Source organism: Falco cherrug, chromosome 13 (assembly GCF_023634085.1).
Source record: "Falco cherrug isolate bFalChe1 chromosome 13, bFalChe1.pri, whole genome shotgun sequence".
Classification (NCBI taxonomy): Eukaryota; Metazoa; Chordata; class Aves; order Falconiformes; family Falconidae; genus Falco; species Falco cherrug.
This window is the reverse complement of record NC_073709.1, coordinates 15,114,765-15,129,267: the sequence shown is the minus strand read 5'-3', so window position 1 is coordinate 15,129,267 and position 14,503 is coordinate 15,114,765. Positions and strand designations below refer to the sequence as shown.

The window sequence follows — 14,503 nt, the reverse complement described above, 5'->3', positions numbered from 1 at the left end:
GTACCATCAAGTAGGAAAAAGGATCCAGATCTTAAACCAAAGGAGAATACGGTATTAGAAATACCATCTTTTCCAGAAGCTCAGTAGTTTGCCTGACACTTCTGTATGTTTAGCCATCAGCTCTGTATCCAATAGTAATTTTACTGAGTAGTTTAGTGAACTGGAAGGAGAGGTCTGCTCTTGTCCCTAAGTGCTTCTGCAAGTGAGCAGTATTATTACTTAATCTCTCCCCGTGGACCTTTACACACTATGTACCTACCAGTAACAGTGGAAATGGTTTGGCATACCACTTATGTTCTCCATATTCTAGTGAAAAGAGACACACTCAGAAATTACACTGAAGAACTACTCTGTTACTAGGAAAAGCATTATCCTTCTCTGCAATATGCATAACCAACATAACAAACGTATTTAGCAAAACAAAACGAGCAAAGAAAGTGCAGCAACATGGAAGAGATACACAGTAGAATTTGCAGTCCTAGGTAACCAGCGTGTTTTCCTCCAACTCCTCTTCATCAGGAATACCTGTTCCAATGTCAGCCTATTTCACCAGCATTTTGAGGAACCCTCTTCTCTCAGACATCCTAGAGAGCATATAGTTACAAAAGAAACTTTCAAGAGCACATACAGAAAACAAACATTAAAAGGGAAAGAGGAAAACTGAAGATGTAATGACTCCTTGACAAAGAAACCTTACACCAAGATTTTAAGAAAGTTGCCCAGTCCACAGAGATCACACCTACCGCCCCTGTTCAAGTCCTACCAATCAAATCTGTCAGAATGCACTGCTTGCTTAGGGCATCATCATCATTTCCGCACCTTTTAGTGGGATCTTTCTTTAGTAGAAGACTACAAAGGGTATTATTATATCTACTAAATTACCATTAGCATAGCCACAGGCTTGAAGAGTTGGGTTGTCCTTTATCAATTCCTGAATACGCCAGGTCCTTCAAATAACTTCAACATAGACACACTGCTTACGTTATTCAAAACATGAAGCAAAGTCATAAAAATTATATAGTCTGTGTTTTCTCAAAAAAATTTAAAACTAGGAGAAAGACACCTCAGTGGATGCACCAAAGACGACTAATGCAGAAATGGATTTATGTTTTCCTTTTTAAAATAAACATAGAAACAAGAAAGTACATAAATAGCCAAAGAAATATTACAGATGAGAAGGCCTTCCCCCATCCTCTTCTCACAGTGTAAAAGTCTTTCCCACATAACAGCTAAGTCAAAAGCATATGCCACTGAAAATGAAATTTCATAGATAAATTTGTGAAGGATGAGGCAAGACTCGCTCAGTCTCTTAGGGATGAGTGATTTGCTGTGAGGGCAGCACAACCCACAGCTCAACAGCAATATTTTGTAAACAGTAAAATGAAATGCTTCCTTCCATGTCTTGTGGTTGCCTACAGATGCTGCTTTCCTACACTGCCAACAGGGCATTTCACTAATTCAGCCAGCAGCACTTCTGAAGAGGCAGAGGTTCCTCTCTGCTGCTGATGAACTATATGGATTTCTAATGTCATTGCTAGGAACTTCTGAGTGCGCCGCTTCCCAGTTCTAAAACTCTTTATGCAAAAGCCTGAAGAGGGAACAAACTAAAGATACTATATGAAAAAAGTACTAGCTACAGAATTCTGGAAGATTTAATCTTTGCCGCCCCTATCTAACAGAAAATGAGTAGGATCAACTGGGGCAAACTGATGGCCAGCAGCTCAGCTTACACAATGCATTTAAGCGCTTTAAGGCTGACAGGGTCCATAACCCACCCTTTATTACTTTTACAGCCAGAGGCCTGGGACGACTTTAGCTATTGTATGAAATTCAAGAGGAAAACCCATACTGGCACTTTTTCCTGCCTGCTGGTGGGGATGGCAGAGTTCTCTAATAGCTTGGGCCATTCCCATTGCTGCCTGAAATAAGGGAAGCTGATGTACACATTTAAACATGTCATTCACTAAGGAAAGGGCAGTGATGCACACAAACTATTACATTACACTGAGCAGGTCACAAGTGATCATGGAAGCCTAGGTTTTGTATGTCAACCATCTAGCATAACAGCTGTTTGTTCTCCCACAATCCCAATTTCATTTTGAAGATCAAACTTATATACATTCATTTTTTTTTAAAAAAAAAAGTCCTTCTTCTAAGTGCTGCTAGTGGTTAGCTCCAGCCTCTTCATGGAGTCTCTCCTTCCAGATGTCCAGTCCACTCATCCAGCAGTAGTCAACCAAACACCATTAGGCTGGTTCTGGGCAGCACACAGGCAAACAAGTCTGCAGTAAGAGTGTTTAGATAATATAGTAGCTTTCATTATAGTAAGAATCCTCCTCAGAGTCCTCGCTGTCACAACTGCTCATCGACAAGATGGAGTAGATGGAAGAATTTACACTGCTGTCATTGTCTGTGGCTGGTTTCACCAACACATTCTGTATCTCTGCATTCAAAACACACAGACACAAAAGTTAGCAGCAATCAGTGGACCCAAAAACGTTAAATTCTCTTTGTTCTCTTTAACACTTATAGCCTCTCACTGTCGGTTTGCAATAGGTCTCCCAAGTTGCAGGGCATAGGCCTTTTTCTTTTCAATTTTCAGTGTTAAAAGAACAAAGAGTTAGGATTTTTGTTTGTTTTCTTACAAGTTTTATATGATGCCTTTTCCTGTAACGATAGCACAGATGAGGAAACATTTTCCATCCCTTCACTGGCACATGACTGGCAATGGAAGTGACTAACTATTACGGTGCCTTGCCAGGTAAGAAAGAGGGAAGGAATAAGATGTGGTAAAGAGTTTTCAAACCAGTAACGGTTGTCCAGGATACTTATGGCCCCATCAAAACCTCCATATTTTTAAGAGTACAAGGCATTTATTGGTGCCCATTTTACTAAGACTCTTGGAAAGGCTTCTTGGAAAGCTCCAACTGAGCTTCTCAAGTGCCACTTGCATCATTATTTCTTTTTCAGCTTGTTTCTTCTTAGGCATTCATGTTTAAATAGGCACACCGTTATCATCATCTCAATCGGAATGTTTCCAGCACCGAATAAAAAGTGTGCACAGGAATAATTCATCCTTCTTCCTGAAATGTGTCGTGGTGAAGCTAAATGATTTCCTACTAATAGTCATTTATATAATTAGAGCATCTATCACATATGAAGGCAGGCTATGAACTTATTTCCTTTTTGTTCAAACAAGCATGAAGGTCACTGGCTGACGATACAGAAATGAAGTGGGCTCTAACAAAGAGACCACTTTATCCAATCACCATTGTCTACCTGATGAAATACTTCAACAGTGCTATGGCATACTCTGCAGATGTGCGTATTACACAAGAGCAATATAAGTTCTGCAGAGGTGAAAGTAATTCACAAAGCCAAGCTAGGCAGCCTCTGAGCAACATCGCATTTCCTGAGGGAATCAGACAGAGTTGGCTGAATTTCAGGTTTGAACTAACACTGTTTAGTGATGTCATTCTATGTTATTTTTGTTATTTTATGTTATGGGCATTCCATGGAGAATCTGAAACGTTTCAAAGGCACCTTTCATTAGGTCAGAGGCTTGACACATTGCAAAATGAAGGATCATGCACTCACCTCTACGAGGGGAAAACAAGACAATTACTTAAGGGAACACAGCAATGGAAATTTGTTAAGGGCTAGTAGGAAAAGACTTCTACATTTCAGCACCTAGATACCAGAGTCAAGTGCCCTAGAAACAAATTTGGAAGAGGGATGCAGAATAGGAACACCCCATACTGGAGTTTTACTTAAAGCCGTTGCTGTCATGTACAATCTTTCAGCTACAGCTATGTGGTTATGTGTTTAAGCCACAGTGGCTTTAATTCCACAAAAATTAACAAGGCAGAGCAACTGCCAGTTCAGCCATAGACTTACATGACAAACCAACATTCCCCTTCAGAGATTTCCTACAGAAATCCAGCACAGAGAAGATAATTCAGAGTTTCTCATCAGGCACTGCCGTGCTGAACTTTTGCAATGATGTAGTCAATAGTTCAACCAAAGGTGCCTGGTAAATTTTTCAAGGGTCATTCTGTACAGTTTTGCTTTTATTTAGCAATCTCTTTGAAACAGGGTAACCTGCAGCATGGTTAAGTTGCCCTGCTCAACCATGGAGTTCATACTGAAGTCTTTTTCCAAACTTTCTGTTAATTTTATTTTACTATGCAGTAAAGCTAGTTACACAACATATCTTAAAATTAATTTTCTAGCGTTTCTGCTGCATTCCTCAAGCATCTCCTTGGTATATAGGTGCCAAAAGGTTGTACAAAATAGATGTAATGAGAAATTGTACTCATCATGCCACATCCACCCACCTCTCACCTTTCCGCTCTCTGATAACAGTCAGGCGATGCTCTTTCATTTCCACATCCAGTTTTTCTACCATCCTGTCAATGCAGTTATCCAGCACCAGAGAGCGTGTCTTTGATTTGATCTCCTGCCTGCAGATGGGGCATTCCACTTTACGTTTTGTCCACTCATTGATACAGTAGGAGCAGAAGCTGTGCGCACAGTTGAGAGTGACCGCCTGTGAAATTTCACAGAAGGATAGTTATCAGAGCATGCTCACACAAGCATAGTCAAGAAAAAAATACTGAAGTCAGAAAGACATTAGATGAACATTCCCTCTAAGGGATGGAGGGAAGAAGCCCGAAGTCCCTTTTCTTCAGTCTTTGTAGGGGTTACACACAAAAACTCTCCCATGCCGGAGTGCAGACAAGTTTTATAATCAGTTAATGGATGCTCTGTAGGTCATAGCAAGTCAGAAACACAGAGAAAAAGAACTAATTCTAATAATGTTTTCCCAATTTGAAATGGATAAATTATGGAGAAACAAAGATCTTACAGAATAATGTCTTAAATTACCGAGAAACCAGAAATCAAAATTTCAGCTAGCTCTTAAGTCATTATAACAAGGCTAACACATCAGGCTTCCTGCAGCAGAAACAAACATAATGAAACTGAAGTTCTAGCATAACACAAACAGAAATAACAGTCTACATTTCAGGCACAGCCTATCACTTCTAGGATCAAATGAAAGCAGGCCACCATCTCAAAGAAAGAGTTTATCTGAACAATATAAACAGTTCAGGGCTTGACTGAACACTGCACCTCCCTTCCTTTACCAACCTCTTCTTACATCTAAACCTGAAGCAGTCCAGCCCTAGCCAACTTAAAGCAAGGTCCACTACAAAAAGATTCTTCCTCAAGCAGGCTCTTCGGCAGGAGCTCAGAGCACCAGTTCAAAACCACCCAAAACCACCGTAAGCCTATATGCATCTTAGGATTAAGCACTCATCTCTATGCAGGTAGAGACAATAAAGCTGAACTTGCCCAGGAGAGTTAGGGCACACAGCATGGATTTCTGGACCAACCCTTTCCCAAAACTCACTGTGGGTCTGTGGGGAATCTTAAACTATCGAAGTAAAAAAATATGCTTGACTGTTGCTTTAATGGAACTAGGGAAAGCTTCTCAAGTCTTTTCTTTACTGGCAAACCCATATCAATTTAAACATACCTCAATAAAATGCTCAGAACAGATTGTGCACTGCAACTCATTCTCCAACACATCGTTCATCTGATTCAATACCTCTTCTTTTTGGGCTCTCACCTTTTCCTTCTCCTCCTAGTGAAAAAGTACGCATGGCCATGTATCAACAAAGAACAACACTTTACTCAATACAATATTGGCAGGAAGTGCGTGTGCAAGGCAAAGTAGTACAAGTAGAGAAACACAAAACTGCAAGTCTCCACATATCAGGTCTGTGTGTATTACATACCCAGATCTGTAACCCCTCTCCTCTTTGTAGTTACAGCAGTATTGAGAATATTCCCATCCACTGTAGAGAACTTAAAGCAAGAAGAGCAGCCATTACCAAAATCCCTTTCAGCCTAAAGAAACTACCAGCTGGATCAATCTTCAGAATCCCTTTCAACCTTTTCCTGGCATGAGTTTGGCTTAAGTCAACAGAACAGTTCTTTTGATGTCTGATGTGAATAACAAAACACCAAACAGAGAAGATACCTCAATTATTTTAGAAAAGGAAGCATAAGAATTTAAAACATTTATTTGCATTTAACTGCCCAGTAGTATTTTTTTTTTGTTTAGACTTAAATTAGGATCTTAAGTACCTGCTCTATCCTCTACAAATAACCAGAGAAATTCTTCCAACTGAAGCTGTACTTGAAACAGCAACAGAGGTGTAAAGACAACTTAAAAAAAACCCAAACCATAAAGGAAACAGCCAGAGGTGGATAAAGTGATCATTTCCAAGAGTAAGACACAGGAAATTATTCTGTACTCATCACCTTGTGTCAAGGGCAGGAAGAAATGTGGCTTATCTCATTCATTATTCAAATTCCATGTTGTTTCAATCCTACACTCCCTTGTACGACTGCTGGAACACCACAGTTTTACTTGATAGAATACACTCTAACTGAAAATGAAGCACTTTACTTTTCACACACACTCTTCCGGGCCCACTTCTCCTGCACAACACACGGTTCAGGTGCTCTGGGGTTTCCTTATGATTGAGAAAGATCTGTTCAACACTAATTCATGAACAGGGCAGGGTGTATCCTCCCACAATCTTGGAAACTAGAGTCAGCTGCCACCTTGAAATGCAGTTTTTCCACTATGGAAGACAAAGTACAGTCAAGACAAATGTTAAATAAACCATTTCCTCTGCTACAGCATATCATGTTTTGTTTATGAATAAAACTGAGAATTCAGTTATTCCTTACCTTGGTTTCTTCCAGTTCTTTATTCTTGGCTCGGATTATCTCCTCAAAATCTTTTTTAATACGGCTCAATTCTTCCATCAAAGCATGATGCTGTAAAAATACCATCCCAGAAACTGTAAGAGTGCCATTATAAGCTATCCTATGAAACAGACACAGCCATAATCATGAGGTTCAGCATACTCATTTCTCCTAATCTCCTAGAAGAGCAACACATATCTGTATGAGCTGGGGTGTTAAGGCAGTTTAGCCTTAACTGGCACTACATTGCAATTTTATTTATGACCTTCCCAGCGTCGTGGCACTTATCATTCCCTCTCCCAGGTTACCCTTTCATTTCAGTTAGGTTTTACAGTCACCACTTTGAGTGCATCTGAAACATTTGAGTATCAAGTGGTATTTGACACATAAGGATCACAAAAACCTGTCACTGTGTACGGGGTTACCTAAAGCTGTTTTCAGATAAGCTTTTCTATAAGGCCTTTCCCTTTGGAAAAGCCTAGGAAACCTAAGTGTGTGGCAACGTCTTTCAAAATCATTCCTAAGCAAGAATGAAATTTTTTTCATTTGGTTGAAATTGCCAAAATAACTTCCCCAAAACAGATACTCAGCAGACAGACCTTACAAAAAAAGCCCACCAGCCCAAGGACCAAATTAAAATAAATAAAAAAAATAATCATTGCAGCTACTGAATGCTTTCAATCTGAGTGCATATTCTCACAATATTTGCGGCAAATAGCAGCTCCCACAAAGTGAGGTCTGCCACTTTCTGACAGAAACTTGGTCTGTACATGAAGATCATCCAATCTGCACTTAAGGCAAAGTCCTCATCTTCTACCAAGAGGTCACAGCAGTAAGAAAGATTTAAATATCTGAGTTACACAGTTAGACTGAGCCAAGATTTATAACTACTTGCCTCTTGCAGGACCTGCGCCAGCTGCTCCTTCAGATTCTCTTCCCCGTGTTGCCGCTTTACACCCTGGTGGGGGCAGGGAGAAAAAGAGGAAAAAGGAAAAAAAATGTTTTAAGAAAGCAAGGGACAGAAAATGACTACTTTGCAGACTATCTTTACAGGATATGCCAATGCTGGTTTTTAGAAAACCCTGAGATGTCCACTCTAGCGTTATATGTCCACAACATAAATTACAGCTATTGTTCACTGTGAAGAGTTAAAATGGATGTATCATTCACACTTACATACTTGGAACACCTCCACGTTATTCTAGCTCTAAAGGCACCAGCATATTCATAGAAGCAAAGAGGTCAGCAACAGTTTAAACATGAGAAAAAGCTGCAACTCTGAGCACATTCAAAGAGTGGAGTCATACCTACAGCTCCAGCTGAACTTCCCAGTGTGCCTAAGCATACAACTCCAGCCTTTCTGTACTTCTGATACAGTTATCTTGCATTTAGCAGCAGAGTTTAAAGGAAGTAACAGATAAATTATGAAATTCACTCCAAGATGTATCCTTACTTCCTTTAAACCAGATTTTGAGCAAACTCAAATAGAAAGACTTTAGTTTGTTATCTAAAAAAGCTACTTATTAACATACACATACTATTTGAAGACACTTACAGATTGCAAGATAGGGTTTTTTTGAAAGTGTGTGTGGGGGGGAAGTCTCTCCCTCTGGGGGTTAAGGCATACAGTAATTTGCTTGCTTAGAAAAGGAAGGGATTTGTCCTGTAGACTGGACATTAATTCAGCCATATACAAAGAGAAATTTACACTTCAGGTGAATGCTTTTCAACTTGTCCTCTCTGTAACCATAGGAGATCAGACAGAGTGTTTTTTTAATTTAAAACCACAATGTTTTTACTAACTGAAATGCTTTACTATCTTGTGTAATGATCCTGTTTGTAAAAAAATAAGAATTATTTTGTGCCTTTTTCCTAATTCCCCATGCAGCCCAATCCCTTCTGTCTCTGCACTTTCTTTTGGTACACATGCCTGGAAGTGAAATATTTCCATGACAATTTTAACAGCAGTAATTCACACAAACATTATTTGCATTAGTGTATGGTTCAAGACCTTATTTTGGATCAATGGCTTATATTAGGCATTCCATAAAATTGAAAAGATACAGGCCAAAAAGATTACCACCATTATACCTCTAGCTTCTGCTGCTCTTTAAAGAATGTCCTTTCCAGCTCTTCCACCTGCTGCTGCTGATGCTCTTGTTCCGTGCACAGCTGGTCCTGCAACTCCCGCAGCTCCTGCTCCGTTGCCAGGATCTCCTTCTGAGCACACTTCCTGCGCTTCTGCTTCATATTCAGAACTTCCGTCTGCTTCTCCTGCACTTTCATCTTCAGCTTCATTATAGCTACTAGGGTTTTCCTCAGCATTTCCAAGCCAGTCCATGACTGTGCAAGGCCAGAGCCTTTCTGGTCCTTATGGGGGACAGACACTTTCTCAGAGTGCACAGGGCCACTATGCACTGGACCACTATCCTCCTCACTTGGTCCAGGAGAAGGCAGCTTGACATCCATCTTCTCTGTTAACTGTTTGGCCTCTTCCACCCTTCCCCATGACTTACGCAAAAATTCTTTATCACAGGACACTCTGTCTCTTTTGGATCTGGAGTTTGAAGGGCCTTCTGATCCAGATGTCTCCAATTCCTCCAAACTAAATTTACGTTTAGTTCTTGAACTCTTAGCTTTCCATAGGTCATTCCTTTGGGCTAAAAAGGGTCTGATTTTCTCCCATTCCTCTTTAATTACTTCATATTCATATTCAGCAGTCTCTCTGTTTTCCAAAGGCACTCCCAACTGTATACGGTCTCCTTCAGCAATAGGATAGGCTTTTGAGGGATCCAGGCGCTGTTTGTTAAGCCAGACTCCATTTAGACTCTGCAAATGAACAGAGAATCAGCAACATTTAATATGCAGTTACCGAGTCCTCAGCAAGTTATTTCTGGCAACTGTAAACATAGCCAACCTCTTCAGTGTTGCAATCAGAACAAGCACTGTTCTTTAAATAAACCTTGCAATATCCAATGTATTGGCTTAGTGACCCATTTATTACAATTATTGCATTGTATTATTTACTGTGCATTATTCCTGCATTACATATTTTGTGTACAAGCACTAAGAACATCATTAATATGTGCTTCTGGGGGAAAAAATTGCCCAAAAGCTTAATAAGAACTAACCAATAAACAGACTCCATGATAGATCATTCTCAAGAACATGGAATACTGCAGTAATTATTCTTGACAATTAATGTCACCTGAAATTCAAGAAGAAACTAGAAACAAAAAAGGAGTATAGCTCATACTGCTTAAAGAAAAAAAGAGTTTTCCATAAATACAGGGAGAATATAAACAAGAAGGAAAATGTTCTTCTAGAGATAATGTTCAAAGCAGAAAAAGGGTTTTTAAATTAGACAGTAGACTAGCTCAAGAAATAGTTTTGAAAAACAACAAAACCGATCTGTGTGCAAGATGAACTGCAGAATCATTAACAACTGACATAACTCAGAGATTCAATAAAACAACAAACCGGTAGCAGTGGTAACACAGAGGAATTGTTAATAATTAATCTACCATAGATGTTTCCAGTCATGCAACAACTATAAGTTTTCAAGTTTATGCAAGTACTGAAACAGTTTTGTTTAAAAGCAGTGTAATTTCAATAGTAGCCACTGCATTCCTTTCTGACTAACATGCTGTTGACCCAAACACCCTTCAAATCTGCATGATGTGTTGAACACTTGTTCTACCAGTTCTGTTTTAAAGCAAGTTACTGATTTTACAGGTTTCAGCCTGAATGAGAAAGTGGAGAGATCACGATATAAAAAACAGACTACTGAATTCAAAGTGAGACCTAGCTGAGGGCTCTGATGTCAACACTTCAATCAGCTGAGGAAAACTTTTCAGAAGAAACTCGTTTAAACGTAACATGAAGCGTGGTTCTTCCTAACAATACAGCCTTGCTGTAGTTGATTATAATTTAAGCAACTGTGTCACTACAATAAGGAGTATGAATTTATCCTTTTATTAGCAGTACAAGAACACTATTCTTCTGAATACTGCCAAAATTCATAGGCGTTTTGTGGGTTTTTTTAAGAAAGCAACACAAAGCAGGTTTACAGACTGCAAAGTGCCCTTGGAAAGACTATAATTGTCTGAAACAAGCTAAACCGAGACAAATCTATGCACAGAAAGCAATATGGCTTGCATTCCAATTACAGCAGACTGAAGCTTCCTGCTGGAAGTGCACAACAGGCAAGACATTCCCATGGACCTTCTATCACATTTACACCATATTATATCAAAGCCCATATATTATCTGAGCCCAAACAGGGCATTCCCTTCAGCAAATCTCGGAGTACAAGGTCTTTAATCAGTCTCTGTACCTTGTTATCCTTGACAGTCCACTGCCCTTCTGCATTTTGCTGGAAAACACAGTGCTTACGAGAGATCATCAAGGGACAGGTTTTTGACACCAGCTGGTATGTGATATCTAATCCTCGGCCTATAGTTACCTAAAAATAAAAGTAGTTTAGTAACTGCAATCAGCAACAACATAGTAAATTCAGTTTATGTCATTTCAATGTAAGAATAGTTGAAATCTATCTAGATGAGCATTTTACAGCTAATTCCAAACAGGATTTTTAAATTATTTTTTTTTTTGCATTTAAATTCAAGAGTACACAGAAAATTGAAACCTACAAAATTTGAAGTATTATCTTTCTGAGGAAAATTTGATTAGTCTAAGACAGGTTACAGACTTGATTTCATGGAAGTCAGCAGCAAAGCTGCTCAAAGCTACTCTCAATCCATCCATGTCCCACCTTAGCCATTATCTAACTAAATACCATTTCTTTAAACCAACACAATTGTTTGTGGGTCTCAAGATTACTTCTTACCCTCTTCTTTCACTAGTTGCATTTGTTCAACTGTCTGTGAACAGGAAAGCTGCAGGAATAAATAGCCCAGAAAACTGCCATCAAAAAACCGCAAATGTAACTGTGCCCTAAATGCACAATACTTTTGTAAATCACACCATCAATCTTATGGTTCAGAAACTAAGCCACATGCAGCTCATAACCAATACTGAGAGTGATCTAAATAATCTGATTAGACTCTAATAGCATTTTCTGGAAAAACAGACATAACTTAATCGTACCATTTCATAGTATCTTATTAAATCTGATCTGATTGCAGACTGCCATTTAAAGCACTGCTCTGCCCTACTCTCCCTCCCTCTGCTGCCTCCTTTGCAAGATCCGATAATCACACATGCTTTCCTTATTCATCTGTGCATTGCCCAAGTTTTCACTCAACTTATGGTGTCTTTTAGACAACTGCATGGATCAAACATAATACAGCAGCAAATAGAGCTCAAACAGGAAATCTCAGTCATCCAGGAATCTTGGAATTGACTGTGGACTAGCCAGAAGGCAAAGATTTTGGAATGTCACCAGAGGAGGAGGTGACATGTACTGAAGAGGCCCCACTGTATAATAAACTGCCAGAAAATGAAAAGCAATATGGCTTTATTGACGGGCCCTGCCATATTGTAGGAAAGCATCAGAGGTGGAAGGCAGCTGTGAAGGTATGTCATGTAGATGCTCATGTACCCAAGAGCTGGGCCACTGAAGAACATCAAAACAACCAGCAGGTAGATCTGGCTGCTGAGACTAAGGAAGATATGCAACATACAGACAGGCTCATGATTGAGGGGTGGACTTGACCATTACAGTGGTGGAAGCAACCACCAGATGGCTGGAAACATATCCCATGGCCCATCCCATCTCCTGCAATCCCAACTCATTTGCATCACACCTTCCAATTCCTACAAGGTGGAAAGATGGTGCAGTCAAGAAAAGTTCATTCACTGCACATTACCTGAGCAGGTCTTACCTCGAGTTTAAAGCAAGAACTTGGACTTCCACGTCATAGCTAAATGCAAGGAAGTCAACAACTATATCAGCCCCTAACTCTTAAATGCTTCATATATACTAGCATCATGTCAACATGGATTGCGTAGGTGAGAGGTACAGAAACTCAGGTGGACAAAGACTACACGCTTCAGGTAGATTCAGTTATAAACTTGGCTTTGCACTTGTCCCTGCAGTTATAACAGAAATGCCTAATCCATGTGAACGATTCCTAGCGCCTGGTCACACACACCTGTGTGGCATCATGCACCAATACCAGTGAGGTCAAGTAGGGCTGCTCACAGAACTTCCCCTTGGTCACATTCACTGAACCATAACTGAACACGGTTCACATAACTGAACAAACCATGGCGGAGGGGCGAGATGTTACCATTTGCCTGCTGGAGTTTGCTGCTGCCCACAGAGGTACTGGCAGATCACAGCACACCCCCACACCTCAGCAGCACAGTTTGGCACAGACATTTAAATCCACAGTGAAAACAGCTTGTGCTAACACACCAGCCTGTGGCCTGGCAAGCCTGCGGTGTCAGGATGCCATCAGTCCCAATGGCCTGTGACAACGACTGCAGCACTGTGCGGACAATCAGAGCGGTAACATCTTGAATGAGATTAAAGTTTTGCAGATGTATTAACTCAAGTCCTTCACTGAGCATACTTGTGCATTTCATGGCTTCAAATCCATGACGGAAGAGTAACAAAACTATACGTTAGCTTACAGAGTAGCCTAGCGTTGAAAGATGCATTAAGAGGGGGACCTTTTGCAATGCGTAAGTGCAAAGGCATTAGGTACAGCACGAACCCACACCACCTCCCTGCCTGATTCCAGCACTCCTCTTCCAGTGCCCCAACCTCAGCACGCATCGCTGCCTGCTGGGTTTAAGGGAAAGAGTACAAGGACCCACTTGGGCTTTTCAATTAAAAAACACAATCGCTGAGAAAGGGTTATTCCTGTACCATACCGAGACATAACTGGAAAAGATTTAAAGCGTGACCTCATTTACATCTATATAACTTTGGCCACAAAACTCTAACACGTTACGCACTGCCACCCTCGCCAAAGCTCCACCTTGTTACCTGGGCTAAGGATTGCCCCCCCCTTACGGCACTGCTACACAAACACTAAGGCCTTACAAAGGATTAAGAGCCGAAGGCTTGGCAAATTAGACGGAAAGGCCCGCTCTCTGCTCCCCGGCGGGGGCTGAAGGGCGCCCGGGTCGCTGCCCCTGCCTCCGCGGCAGCCCCGAGCCGAGCCGAGCCGAGCCGCGCCGCCCCCGGGAAGGCCGGGCCCGCACTGGGGCGGCCAACGGCGGCTCACAACGGCCGCTCGCTAACCGGGGCCAGGCGGGGCCCAGGGAGCGCATCAAGGCACAATGAGGCTCCCGAAACCGGGCGCACCGAGGGCCCGGGGCGGGGGGGGGGGGGTGTCTCCTGGCCGCGACAAGGCTCCGGGCCCCGCGGCACCGGTAATGGTCCCCCCACCCCGGGCCGCACCGATGACGGAGCCTCTGCCGCCCGCTCACCCGCCCCACTCCGAGGGGCCGGAGCCTGCGGGGCCGGACCCAGCTCACCTGCGTGCCGGCCTCCAGCAGGAGCCAGTCGCCGCTGGCCCCGACCGGGCGGAGGCACCAGACCAGGCACGAAGCCCCGCGAGCCGCCATAGCGTCCGCCCCCGCGCCTGCCAGCAACAGGCAGGAGGAGCAATCGCGGCAGCGGCGCTCTCGCGTGACAAAAGCCAGCGCAGCGGCCGCGCACCGCCCAGCGGCTCAGCTGACCGATCCCGGAGCCCAGCGGAGCCGCGCCTGCGCCCTGGGGCCAGCGGGGAAGATGGCGGTAACC

General features: G+C 42.0%; 1 protein-coding gene across 2 annotated transcripts; it reads right to left on the bottom strand.

The window, feature by feature from the left end:
- Nucleotides 1-1,081: 1,081 nt before the first annotated feature.
- RNF8 (ring finger protein 8) lies at nt 1,082-14,497 on the bottom strand. 2 transcript variants are annotated; one of them, XM_055725675.1, is made up of 8 exons: nt 14,236-14,497; nt 11,120-11,248; nt 8,875-9,612; nt 7,679-7,741; nt 6,766-6,855; nt 5,540-5,647; nt 4,338-4,549; nt 1,082-2,443 (listed from the first exon to the last, which is right to left on the bottom strand). In XM_055725675.1, exons 1-8 carry the CDS (start codon nt 14,323-14,325, stop codon nt 2,404-2,406), a joined length of 1,470 nt encoding a protein of 489 aa, XP_055581650.1. In that variant the 5' UTR covers nt 14,326-14,497; the 3' UTR covers nt 1,082-2,403. The 2 variants fall into 2 exon arrangements, with proteins under 2 accessions (XP_055581650.1, XP_055581649.1); XM_055725674.1 differs by having other exon boundaries at nt 4,345-4,549; nt 14,236-14,494.
- Between the last annotated feature and the right edge of the window lie 6 nt (nt 14,498-14,503).

Bases quoted from the DNA above. Each gene is read 5' to 3' on its own strand.
- RNF8 (XM_055725674.1), bottom strand. From the start codon at position 14,325: ATGGCGGCTCGCGGGGCTTCGTGCCTGGTCTGGTGCCTCCGCCCGGTC. The intron at 5,648-6,765 runs GTAAGGAATAAC...CTTTTTCACTAG, and splicing joins AAGAACTGGAAGAAACCAAG to GAGGAGAAGGAAAAGGTGAG. The intron at 2,444-4,344 runs GTGAGAGGTGGG...TTTTGAATGCAG, and splicing joins TGTTATCAGAGAGCGGAAAG to AGATACAGAATGTGTTGGTG.